This window comes from Stegostoma tigrinum, chromosome 18 (genome assembly GCF_030684315.1).
Source record: "Stegostoma tigrinum isolate sSteTig4 chromosome 18, sSteTig4.hap1, whole genome shotgun sequence".
NCBI lineage: Eukaryota > Metazoa > Chordata > Chondrichthyes > Orectolobiformes > Stegostomatidae > Stegostoma > Stegostoma tigrinum.
The window spans coordinates 20,848,785-20,862,728 of NC_081371.1; the positions used below are offsets into that span (position 1 = coordinate 20,848,785).

Here is a 13,944-nt window from a genome sequence, read left to right on the forward strand (position 1 = left end):
TTGCTTTATTACTTACACTTTCTGCATACTAACCTTTGTGATTCATGCACTAGGATACCTAATCCCTGTGAATCATGGAGCTCTGCAACGTCTCACCGTTTAGAGGATATGTTCCTTTTTTTCAGAGCTGTTAGTCATAAATAACAACCTCAAATTTTGTCATTATACCACTTCTTTGCCCACCTGCTTAACCTTTTTAAAGCCCATTAAGCCCCTCTATGTCTTGTTTACAACTTGTTTCCTACCTATCTTCGTCTCATCCTTGAAAGTTTCTCAAAATATTTGATGAACTGTAAATACTGTTTCATTGTTTTGATGAACAGAAGTTGGTTCCTGAGACAAAGCACAAATACAAGTTTTTGGCTTTTTAAAAAATGCGTAGCCCAGAGGATTCTCCTCTGATTTCTGGATTTGGATGTTGTCAGTGCATGGAGCAGTGTTGACTCTTCAATTGCCTGCTATACCACAATTGTATGCTTAAAGGCAGTTAGGTTCAGCATTGTGGAGGTTACGTGACCTCTGGGGAGGTGAGAGGAGCAGTTATTCTTGTGACAAAAGCTTGCAGTGCAGATAAACAACTGCCTGTGACCCATCTTGGAGAGTAAGTTGAAAGCCTTCTTATTGTCATTTCTTCCTTCATTAATCTTTTAGCTCTTCTCTGCTGTTATTTATGTTCTGACCAATTATCAGACTTTATCTTTGTGCAGCTATATCTTTTTTTTCCCCCCCAAGTTTGTTGTTTTCCCTAACTACTTTAGTTAACCACAGATAGTGGGTCCTCCCTTGAGAGTTTTTCTTTACAGTAGAAATGTGCTTAATCTGAGTATTCTGAAATATCTGTTTAAATGTCAGCTGCTGTTTCTTTGTTGATCTGCCCCTTACCCTATTGTGCAAGTTCACTTCAGCCAATTGAACTTTCATGCCAACACACTTGCCCACATTTAAGTTTACAAAACTAATTCGAAACTCGATCTTCCTTTCACAGAATTATAAGAATGCAGAAAAAGTCCTTCAGCACCGACAAAAACTACTCTGAACCTACACTAATCCAAATTGCGAACAATTGGCCCATAGTCTTAAAGTTATGATTTTTCAAGTGCCCATCCAAATACTTTCTAAAGGTTGTGAGGTTTACTGCCTCAACTACCCTCCCAGGCTGCATATTCCAGAAACAGCAAGGGACAGTAAGCATTCATACCCATTGTTTATAAACTACCAAACAATTGTAGAAAAGTTGAGCATGGTATAAAGCAGGAGATTAGTCTATTTACAAGGTTTGATTTTGAATGATTTCACTCTTATAAAGTAAGTAGATTTCATGAGCAGCAATGTTGTGGAGGGCTGGCATGTATATGATATTGTTTTCTCAAGCAGGTTAGACTAATCAACTGCTGAACAGGCTATTTCAGAACTAGTATTATGCAGAGAGAGAGGTTGATTAAAGTAGAGAGAATAAATAATTTTTAGGAAAGAATACCCGTTACATGTATGAATTTTCCATTAAGTTCAAAATCAATGTAGTTCAATCTAAAAATAGGTCTTAAATCTAAACAAACTAAACAGAAGGTATCAGAATTGAAAAAACACATTTAAACCACGACAGACAGACTAGTATTTCAAGTATTAGTACATGGCCTTATTTAAAAAAAACAGAATTCCTTTAAGGCACCAAGCCAATTGGGAAAAATTAATCAACTGTGGCTAAAAAAGTAATTCAAAGTCAATGGTGTGGAGCTGGAGGAACACAGCAGGTCAGGCAGCATCAGGAGCAGAAAGGTTGATGTTTCAGGTTGGGACCTTCATCAGGACTGCATCTGCAGTTTTTCTTCTCTCCAAAGTAAGTCAAAGAATATATTAGATCAAAGAAGGAGGCTTATGAATTTGCCAAAAAAGTCGGAAGCCCAAGAATTGGGAATATTTGAGAATAGAGCGAAGGAGGAATCAAACATGAATGAAAGGAAAATGGAATAGGAACTAGAATTAGCAAAAAAAGGTTAAAAATAGACTTAATAAAATATCTATTAATGGTGAAAAAGGAAAAAAAAAAATCAGGACAAGTGTGAGTTCTTTATGGACAGAGACAGGGGAATTTTTAATGGGAAATAAATTTGCCTAGTCACATGCACTGCTTATGTACTAATGCAGTAATCATGGATGACTTCACACATATTGAATGCATAAATTGAATGAGCACCAATGCTGTGGAAGATGAATTCCTGGAATGCGAATGAGATGGATTTCTAGATTTGAATGGATTCCTACAGTACTGTGACATTTCAGTGAAATGGCAGAGAAATGGATTAATTATATTGTGTCTGGCTTCATGGAGGAATATGCAAGAAATGTATAAATAACAGAAGAGACAAGTGAGAACGAGGACTGCAAGAAATTAATATTGATTAAAAAATATATTAACATCAGAGAGGTTGATAAATGCCTGGAACCTAATGATCTATATCTCAGAGTGTTGAAATAGGTGAGTATAGGTGGAGAGTGCATGCCCTGGTGGCTGTATTTCAGAATTCTACATATACAGGAATATGCCTGTAATGTCCAAAAGTAACCCCAAGATTTAAGAGAGGAGGGTGTGAGAAAATGAGAACTGCAGACATGTTAGCATTGTATTAGTAATAGGGAAGATGCTCAAATTTATTATTAAACAACAACAAAATGTATGAAGGACAAATAATATTTAAGCACAATGGCCTGGGTGTTCATGTTTACAAATCATCTGAAAATGATTATGTGAGTGTAGCAAGTAATTATGAAGATAACTGGTTTGTTGGCCTTTGTCACAGGGATTTAGGTTCAGGAATCAAGTTGTTTGTCTGCACTTTGATTTAAGCCCTGTGAGACTGCAATGGTGGATATGCAGTTTTAATCCTCTCTAAGGAAGACAATTTTTCCAATGAGGTGTACACCAGGGGTATATCAAACTAATTTCTGGCAGGTCTCTCCAATGAGAGGAGATTGGGGCTTCCTATCACGTTTAGAGGAATGAGAGGTGATCTAATTTAAAATCAACAAAATTCTTAGAGGGCTTGATAGAAAATAAGTTTTTCCTGACTGATGGGCTTTTCAAATGGGGACGCATTCCATTTCGGGGGAGGAGAGATTTTGAAGCTTGTGAAGTCCACATTGATACCCTTGGGCTGCAGGGTTCCCAAACGAAATATCAGATGCTGTTCCTGCAACTTTTGGGTGGAGTCATTTGTGGCAATGCAGGAGGCCCAGAATGGACATGTCGGTAGGTTTGAAATGGATTGAAATCCATTTTGAAATCCATTTCAAACCTACCGACTCCCACAACTATCTGGAATATACCTCTTCTCCCCCACCTTCCTGCAAAAAGGCCATCCCCTATTCCCAATTCCTTCGCCTATGCCACATCTGCTCCCAAGATGAGGCATTCCACTCCCGGACATCCCTGATGTCCTCTTTTTTTCAAGGACCGCAACTTCCCCTCCACAGTGGTCAAAAATTCCCTCGATCATGTCTCCTACATTTCCCTTATGTATAGTAGTTCAAAGCCTGCCTTTGGACAGGTGGGGTTTGTCACAAAGAACTTGTTAGCTTACTGCTGAATATAGACACTATAAAACTGATTATAAACATAAAGGGACAATACTGTCATGTCTGCTGTTAGGAACTCATACGCATTTAACACAAGTATTGACAATGTAAGTGCTACTAGTTTATCACTCTAATATTTGTTCTTGTATGCCTGAATTATATTTTCAGTATATTCTCAGCATGTGGTTTTGTTTTGTGAGTATTATTGCTTAGTGTGCAATGGATTTGAAATTTCACTCAAGTAGACTACCTTAGCGCTCACCAAATGTTCTGAACCACAAATATTCTTGCTCAGTTAGAGTTACCAAGGTGTGGAGCTGGACGAACGCAACAGGCCACACGGCATCAGAGGAGCAGGAAGGCTGACGTTTTGGGCCTAGACCCTCCTTCAGAAATGGGGGAGGGGAAGGGGGTTCTGAAGTAAATAGGGAGAGAGGGGGAGGCGGATAGAAGATGGATAGAGGAGAAGATAGGTGGAGAGGAGACAGACAGGTCAAAGAGGCGGGTATGGAGCCAGGAAAGTTGAGTCTAGATGGGGAGTTAGGGAGGAGATAGGTTAGTCCAAGGAGGACGGACAGGTCAAGGGGGCGGGTTGAAGCTAGTAGTTAGGAGATGGGGGTCTGGCTTGAGGTGGGAGGAAGGGCAGGTTAGGGGCAAGCTGGGCTGGTTTGGGAATGCAGTAGGGGGAAGGGAGATTTTGAAGCTTGTGAAGTCCACATTGATACCATTGCGGGCAGGGCTCTCAAGCGGAATATGAGGTGCTGTTCCTGCAACCTTCGGGTTGCATCTTTGTGGCACAGCAGGAGGCCCAGGATGGAAATGTGGTCTGAGGAATGGGAGGGGGAGTTAAAATAGTTGGCGACTGGGAGGGGCAGTTGTTTAGTGCGAACCAAGCATTGGTGTTCTGCAAAGCGGTCCCCAAGCCTCCGCTTGGTTTCCTCGCTGTAGAAGACGCCACAACGGGAATAGCAGATGCAGTATTACCACATTAGCAGAAGTACAGGTGAACATCTGTCTGATGTGGAAAGTCTTCTTGGGGCCTGGGATGGAGGTGAGGTGGGAGGTATAAGGGCAGGTGTAGCACTTCCTATGGTTGCCAGAAAAAGCCCCAGTTTGTGGTTGCTGCACATGTTCACCTGCACATCTGCTAATGTGGTATACTGTATCTGCTGTTCCCGTTGTGGACACCTCTTTGACCTGTCTGTCTCCTCTCCACCTATCTTCTCTATCCATCGTCTATCCGCCTCCTCCTCCTTTCTCCCTATTTATTTTAGAACTCCTATCCCCTCCCCCATTTCTGAAGAAGGGTCTAGGCCCAAAATGTCAGCCTTTCTGCTCCTCTGATGCTGCGTGGCCTGCTGTGTTCATCCAGCTCTACACCTTCTTATCTCAGGTTCTCCAGCATCTGCAGTTCCTACTATCTCTTGCACAATTAACTGGTTTTGTAATGATCAACACCATGTAAAAAATCTTCTTGGAAGTACTGCATCCTGAACGGTTTCCAGGATAATAAACATTTAAAGCACAGAAAGAAAGCACTTGGCTCATGATGTTCTTATTACATATTACCCCAAATCCAAGGCTTCCAAATCCTCATTGTCTTGCAACCACAGTTTCTCGTTTTTGGAAAATTGGTATGCTATTTCATTTGCCCATTTTTCCCGTTAAGCTGAACAAGCTTTGTTTTTATTTTTCAGATTGAGAACCTGCAGGAACAACTAAAAGATAAAGAGAAGCAGATGACTAGTCTGAAAGAACGTGTAAAATCACTGCAGGCTGACACCACCAATACAGATACTGCCCTTAGTACTCTAGAAGAGGCTCTTGCAGAGAAGGTGAGTAGTAAATGTGGCTTGGTCTAGGTGGAAAACAGGACAAGCTGCTTGCTGATGGGAAGTCCTCACTATATTAGTGTCTAATGCAACACTTAAGTCATAAACATTTTGATTGTAATACTGGGGCCAAATTCTGTGTGTAAAGTGATTTATTACCAGTTCTAGTGCTGATACTTGTTTTAGAATATGGTGCCAATGAGTAGGAGCATTAAGACCTGTCAGGAAATTGAGCATTTCCTTGCCAATGCATGTCTTCATGAGAAGCTTGAAAACAAAGGGGGAGACATCCTCTTAGGGAGTTACTGAATGAGTGAAAAAGAAAGTCAAGCTATATTGTCAACTATCTGAAAAGGCTTGTAGATTGTGCTTGGCGGTGGTTTCAGAGTTGAGCACCTGTAAAAGCTATGCAAAAATTATCAGAATAAAGGAATGTAGTTACGAGTAAGTGTGTGATCTTGCATATGATGTGCATTTCCTGTACCCATCAATCATGTTTGCTGTGTTTTGCTTTTATAATGGAAAATCCATTCTTCTTCATGTCACAGTGGATAAGCTACAGTATATATTGTGTCCAGCATATATGAACAGTGGATAATAAAAACACTCTCAACAACCCCACTGTGCTGTAATGAAATAATTGAATTAGTACAGATAGGTTTTGAATAAATTTTTGACTTCTTTTTCTCTGTAACTGAAACTTCTAATGTTCAAAGAATGAGAGCAAACAAAAAAGTTTCTCAGAATAACTATGTTTAACATTTGTCTTGTTATGTATTTCAACATATTTTCTTGATGGTTTTGGGTTGGAAGTTTCTGTCCTTCCATCTCAGAGCTATCAATCCTGACCCTTCTCTCATTTTTGACAGACATACAAAATATACCTGTGAGCGAAGCAGTAGATTCCAGGTCGCAGCTCAACCAGTGATGTGATTCTCCTCCGTAGTGATAGACAAAATAATGCCCTCCCTGTTCTAACAAACTCCACAAATATCCTCAGTGTTGTACAGTGCTCAGCATATCGGGGAATTACAGCCTGTACAATTGTGTCTTTTACCCTGAATCTTAACCTTCCTATTCAACAACTGTAAGCTGTTTTGTGGTGATGTATGCCCAACATGGCATTAGCATACTTTCACTACAAATTACTAAGTTTTGTTAAACCCCATTATTTGTCCCCGGACTATTAAATACCTGTTGTCTACATCCTGCTTATGTATCTTACATTTTGCTGCGATTTTTTAATAAAAATGGCAGGGAATAGAAAAGAAATTCACAAATAGAGAATGTGTATCCACTGAAGCAATTCATTCAGTTTAAATGGAATAAAATTGTTACCTACATCAGAAAAATCCCAGAGTATATTTTACTAAAAATGAAGTTAACTTTTCTAAGTCAATATAAATCTCTGATCACAAATCCCTTTTGTTGTTAGAATCCCTTCTCCTTGTATAGCATCTCTTGACCATCCACACTGGACTAAGAGATGTATAAATAACCTCAGTTGCGTGCTCAAACAATCAAAAACAATTTAAAATATAAAATCATAAAAACTTGGATCCAATTATTCCTTGCTTCCTATCTTTACTTCACATTGAAACTACAGAGCAAAATTAAACAAACAGCGTTTAATATTAAAAATAAATCATGTATTGCAGTACTCAGATGATCTTCTGATTATGGAATCTGTGGGTATTGCGAGGCAGTGTGCATTTTTGTTCCAAAGTGAATTTGTGTATTTTGCATCCCACCCAGCCTTGGAACAGAAAGCTGAATCGGAGATGAGGCTGAGATCTGCTTAAAAGATGTGAAGGTAAATGGGTGAGGAGGATCAAAATAAGACTACTTGACCTGGTGTGCAATGCGAAGACACAACTGTGTGATCTTATGTTTTGCGCAAAATCATGCAAATTGAGAAGACTTTGGAGTGCATGGCTCTCACTGGCTCTGTTGATGGGCAAGCTGGACACAGAAAGGAGTCAGTGAGCACCAGCTGCTACTCAGCACAGATAGGGAGCTGAGAAGCACACTTGAGTGTTGATAGTGGAGTGCACACATTCCAATACATTGGTCTCAGAAGATGTGATTGGGCAGAGAGCAATTGCTGTGGGGCTTCTGAGTTTGAGTCCTGTTGCTGGACACCTACTTGCAGGCCAAGCACCCAAGTTCGATTCCAGTCTTTTGTGACAGACTTTGTGGATTTTGTACATTCACCAGGTGCTGTGGTTTCCTCCTACAGTCTAAAGATGCTAAAAAGATGCCCTAATTATAAAGATGTTCCATCGCGTATAGAGACATGCAGGCTAAATGGGTTAGCCATGGTGAAAACTCTAGGTGGGAGTAACAGGATAAGGTATGGAGTGGGTCTGGGTGGGATGCCCTTCCGAGGGTTGGTGCAGACTTGATGGGCCAAGTGGCCTGTTTCTGAACTCTAGGAATTCTACAATTATGTGTTGAGTTGGTGGTTTTGTTGAACGAAAATCAGCTAAATCTCTGAAGGAGAAAAGCTGGCATAATTTAAAGGTTATAGTTGTCCATTTAATTCATAGTTAACATGTTAATTCTGGATGCAGAGGTATAGGATATTTAGTATTGTGTCTTTTTTATTTGTTCATGGGATATAGGCATTGTAGTCTGGATCAGAATTTATTGTACATCCCTAAATGCATTTTGAATTGATTGGCTTGCAAGGGCCATTTCAGGGGTGAGTTAAGAGTCAACTATATTGTTGTGGAGTCATATGTAGGCCAGATGATGAAAGGATTGCAGATTTCCCATCTGAAGGACATTACTGAAGCAGATGAATTTGTATGACAATTGGCAACAGTTACGTAGTCACCATTTGGTTAGCTTTTAATTCCACAATTCTTTTTTACTAAATTCAGATTTCACCACCTACCAGAGTAAAATTTGACCCCTTGACCTCCGAACATTTGAATTTTACCAGTACCACTTCATTCCCTTTGTTTTTTTGACTCTTGTATAGTCAAAAGGTCTTCTATTGCTAACTGTGGGATCTTGTGTCCTTATTCCTTCAACAAGTAACTGAAATTTCTAAAACAAAAATAGAGAGCACTCGAGAAACAGTGAGTCTGACAACTTTATTTTGCTTGCAACAGATGCTAACTTTCTGAATCCGGTAACTCTTCATACAGTTCACTGTTTTTGTTACACATATACGGCATCTGCAGTTCTTTGTGTTTATTAACTGCGATTTCTAATTAAGTTTACTTCAAATAGAATGGGATCATTCAGGAGTAATGCAAGTGTTTGGAGGAGTAGGGAAGAGGTAGTAACATGATGGTGGTGTTGGGAGTGTTTGATTTGCTTTGGTGCAAAGGTATGAAAGTGTCCATGATTTGGTAGCAGTAGAAACTTGGAACATTCGAATGGTGTAGTTGATGCAAGAATGGGAGAGAAAATTTCAAGTGTTTGACTTCTAGGAGAGAAACTTACAAATCTGGGACAAGGACTGTCAGTACATTGTCATTGTGCCCAATGGGCTATTAAAGGTGGTGCTGGCAACAGGGATACCAATATACTGAATGATGTTCTGTCAGCGGTGAGATCTTCCACCTACAGCACGTAGTAGAAACCAGCTAGCATCAGATGAGATGGTGCTATCGGGGCATGATTGGTAGTTAATGAGGTGAGTTTGTGATTCAGTGTGAGAAAAAGCTCACCAGGCCCTTTTGAGAGAGCTCTCCACTGAACTCTATTAAAAATACGCAGCCAAAATATTGCAAGATTCAGCTCAGAGGTTATGTTTTCATTCAAATGTGATTCTTCCTCAAAATGGGAGTGGAGTTCTGAACAGGGGTATATGTGACTCAGAATGTAAATAGTTTCTGTGTTCACAATACTCCCATCAAAGTTGTATCTTCACAGATTAAAAATCTCTGCGATAGCAAGAACTGCAGATGCTGGAGTCAGAAATAACAAAGCATGGAGTTGGAGGAACACAGCAGGACAGGCAGCATCAGAAGAACAAAAGAAGGGTCCCGACCCGAAACGTCAGTTTTACTGTTCCGCTGATGCTGCCTGGCCTGCTGTGTTCCTTCAGCTCCATGCTTTGTTATGTCCTCACAGATTAAGTTGTTCTCTGGAGAAATATGTAAAAGGTGGCAGCAAGTGCATTATTTTCATTTGCTCTAAGACTGATTCTGCTGAGGGCAACAGTGCTACCTATTTTGGAGCTATAATTGTCAAGATCTCAACAAGCAAATAAGTAGCACTGTAAATACCTGGTGATAAAATTGATGGACTTGATCAGAGGTGCATAAATTGAAATACTTTTTGTCATAATTTTAACGGGACATGATGCAACTAGCAAGACAGGCAAAAAGTTTTTATGGAAAAAGCAGTAGAAAAGTTACAGGACGTAAACGTGATAGAGGAAGTATGCATGTTTGTGAAACTTTCTGTGTGAATATTCATAAATTTCCTATGACATTGATTATCTGAGTCAGGGAGCAGAACAGTAGGAATATTATTTAGTGTAATACACAAAATATGATCAGGGCTTAGGATTTTGAAATGCAAATTTACTTGCAGTTTTAGTTCTTGCAATTGCGATAAAAGCTGTGGCCTCAAAGCTTTTAATTTTTGAGACAGAGCCAAATTAAAATGAGAAACCAAAGAAAGGGAGACCATTTCAGTTTCTCAGGAAGTTTGAGACTGAAGGTGAGGCTGGAAATCAAAACTTCCTGGGAAACATGAAACTGGTGGAAACTATATCTTAGGATAATGTACCATCAGAGCTCAGTTCATGATACCAAAACAAGCTTAAGTGTACAGAGACTAGACCTAGTTATTCAGCAGATATACATTTCCTGGGCCTGCTTTCTATTACTTTGTAGGTTAAATTCATGGATCAGCACCGTCTAGTCTGATTTAAGCAGAGTCTGTAGATATGCGCCACTTTTGGTGACAACCGTGCCAATGCAATTGGAGTTATTCGTGTTTCTCAATCAGTTAGGAGTCAGACTAAATGCTGGAAGAGGGGCTGAACATTTTTAAGGTAGTCTGAGTTTTGAAGGACTTTGTGACTGAGATTGATTATATATGCAAAGTGGGCTGCTGACCCAATTCATGATATTTGTCTTTGCACTTTTTCCATTTAATACTTAATTTGTAGTTTATAATCAAGTGACGTTATGTGAGATTTAATAGCACAGCACTTGGATTGAACAGAGTTAGCATGAAAAGGAAATCATACATGACCAATCTACTTAACGTTTTTGAGGATATAGCTGGTAGAGTTGATAAGGGAGACCTAATGGGTGTGGCTTACGTGGACATTCAAAAGGTTTTCAGTAAGTTCTCACATAAGAGGTAAGCATGTAAGATTAAAAGGATTGCGGTAGCGTGCTGACATGAATAGAGTTTTTTTTGAGATTTAAGGTTTTATTGTCACATGAACTCAAGTACATAAGTACAGGAATACAGTGAAAAGTGTGTAATGTCACCACACATGGCGCCATCTTAGGTTCCTAAGTGCAAAAAAAGTTTGGGTACAAAGTTGTAAGAGAAACGAGAGTCATAAAATTAAGCATCACTTCATAGAATAGTAGAAAATTAAAGGAATAGGTAATAGTTTATGTTAGAGTCTTCTGTGGTTTAAAGTAGGAAAATGAAGAAATAAGTTAAAAGTTGAACAGTCTTTAGTGAGTCCTCTGTTTATCAGCTCTGCTGTCTGTTGACAGCGCTGCTGCTATTGCTGCTGCCGAAACCGCTGCCTCTCTGATCTCCCCTGGTGCCTCGAACATGCTCAGGTAGGATCCACTCACCACCAAGTCAGAACATCAGGCCAAGAGCCGCTGAGATACTGGGCTGAGAGCCTCCATGAGCCACCACGAGACCTGGCCGGGATCTGCTGCAAGACCAGGCTGGGACCTGCCATGAGCTATCAAGAGGCCAGACCAGGAGCTGCCATGAGCCACCAAGAGACCAGGCCAGGAGCCGCCATGAGCCACCAAAAGTCCAGGCTGGGTGCCACCAGGGGACCAGGCTGAGATCCACCAAGAGACCAAAGGAAGAATAAAAGAAACAGAAGGAGTGGAGGAGCTCCATTTGGAGCATCCTACCTCACCATCTTGACCAGAACTGGCCAGCAGACAAAAAACAAAGACAACGAATAAATGGTGTTGGGAACTTCTTTTTCTCATTTTTAGTCTGGAGCTGTGAGCTGAAGTCAAGAGTCGAACATTAGGATTTGAGCAGCAGTTTTCCTTAAAAAAAAATGAAAGAGCAAACAGACTAATTTTTTTATATTGGAAATGGCCCAGAAAGTTGATTTTGAAGGTTGATTTATCACCTCAGACCACTGCAGACATTCTAACACCTGAGGTGTTATTCTCAAGGATTGGCCTTGCTTGAATGTTAAAAGTGGAAATCAAAGAGAGCCCGGTGCTAGCCAGTCAAACAAAGAGAATGTTGATTTAAAAACTGAAACCAAAGATTTAACTGGTTTGACCTTTTATTGGGTGCAAGTCAGTATGGTTGTGAAAGCAGCTGGACAGAGTAGCATTGCTCTCTAGTTAAATATTTATATCCAATTATGTAACTACTGAAAATTCTGAGGAAAGAACCCAGTCGGTAAGACATAAGTAAAAGTCTCTCGGGTCGGCAGAAGCTGTTTGCGTTCACCAGTGATTTCAGAAGTCAAGCAAGATGTACAGCCATACTTGTCTATGAACCACTCATTATGCAAGGATTCCATGAAGGTTCAGCTACTATTGTCCAAAACTGCTTAAATGAACTGGCCAGTTACCACATTTCTGTTTTCTTTCTAATTTATCCCTAAACCTTTGTCTGTTTGTGTGAGATCTAGGAAGATTGGACAATAATTATGTTCCATTGTTGTTTAGTTTTGCTCTGCATATGTTGCAATATTAATAGTAAATTATTCATTTTAGTTGAAGCTATAAACTGGGTGTCTGATATCTGTTACTCCTAAAGTTTGGTTGAAAAACAATTGGGCAGTTTTGAAAATCACAAAATATTTTAATTTGGCTGTGTTGATAAATCCAGAATTAGGGTGTCTGATTTGAACTGATTAGTTATCCCTATGCCATAGCAATGGATCACTAATGACAAGCAGTGACGACTGTGGTCCAGAGGGATCAATGCTTGAAACCCAGCTGTTCACAATATATATTAATGATGTGGATGAGTGAAGTAAATGCAATTGCAGGCAACACCAAAGCTGGATGAGAGGGTGAGCAATGAAAATAAGATGCAGAGATGCTTCAATGCGATTTGCACAAGTTGAGTCACTGGGCAAATTCATAACAGATGCAGTATAATGTAAAATAATGTGAGGTTACCCATTTTGGTAGTTAAAACAGGAAAGCAAATTATTATCTGAATGGGAATAGATTGGGAAATGGGCAAGTTGAATAATATCTGGGTATCTTTATACACTGGTTGCTGAAAATAAACCTATTGATGCATCCGGCAGTGAAGAAGGCAAAAGGTATGTTAGCCTTTGTATCGACAGGATTTGAGTATAGGAGCAGGAATATCTTGCTGTAATTGTACACAATTTTGATGAGATCACACCTGGAGTATTGGGTGCTGTTTTGGCCACCTTATCTGAAGAAGGATAGCATGGCTGTGGAGGGAGTGCAGCAAAGTTTTTCCGGATTGATTCCTGGAAAGGTAGAACTAACATATGAAGAGAGACCGGTTTGGTTAGAGCTGTTTTCACTGGTGTCCAGAAGAATTAAAAGGGATCCTGTAGAAATCTACAAAATTCTAACAGGGCTGGACAGGGTAAATGCAGGAAGGACTGGGAAGTCCAGAGCCAGGGGTCACAGTCAAAAGATATTGGCTAGGCCGTTTAGGGCTGAGATAAGAAGTTTCTTCGCCCAGAGGTAGAATCCTTTGCCTTGCAATCCTTTGCCACAGAAAGCAGTTGAGCCAAACCATTGAATTTTGCAAGAATGAGTTTATAAAGTTCCTAGGGCTGAAGGGATCAGAGATTTGTGAGGGGGTAGCAAGAACATGGTACTAAATTGGAGATCAGCCATGATTGCGTTGAATGGTGAAGCAAGTTTAAGGAGCTGAATAGTTCATGTCTCCTGTATTTGCATGTTAGAACAGAAATTTTCCTCAACATCTTCATCCAAATTAAGGTCAGGGCATAAGCACTGATGGGTTTGGCATATTGAGTGTGGTTGAGTTGGAGGTGTCATGAGCCTGTCCTTTATGCAATTGGAGATTCTGGCAGTGCCTTCAAGAGCCTATTCTGAATGGCAAAGCCACTCTTGGCTTTACTAAAGGAAAACCCTGTGTGATAAAATTATTGCAATTTTTTTGAGAATGTAACTTATAAGGTGAATTTCAAAGAAGTCATTTGATAAGATACAACACAAAAGACAATAATTAAACTAACACTCATGGGGGTGATATGTCAGCATGGGTGAAGAATTGGTTAATGGACAGGATACAGAAAGTAGGCATAAAGTTGACATTTTAGGTTGATGGACTATGAATAACATTCAATGCTGGTGCGTCACCTTTTGACAATTGATTT

General features: G+C 39.9%; 1 protein-coding gene across 1 annotated transcript in view; it reads left to right on the forward strand.

Annotated features, from left to right (window-relative positions):
- Nucleotides 1-13,944, forward strand: part of LOC125460655 (ELKS/Rab6-interacting/CAST family member 1-like) — a 730,867-nt gene that overhangs the window by 94,107 nt on the left and 622,816 nt on the right. Inside the window, exon 9 of the mRNA XM_059652379.1 lies at nucleotides 5,271-5,408. Coding sequence (XP_059508362.1) covers nucleotides 5,271-5,408 — 138 coding nt within the window. The remainder of the gene's footprint in view (nucleotides 1-5,270; nucleotides 5,409-13,944) is intronic.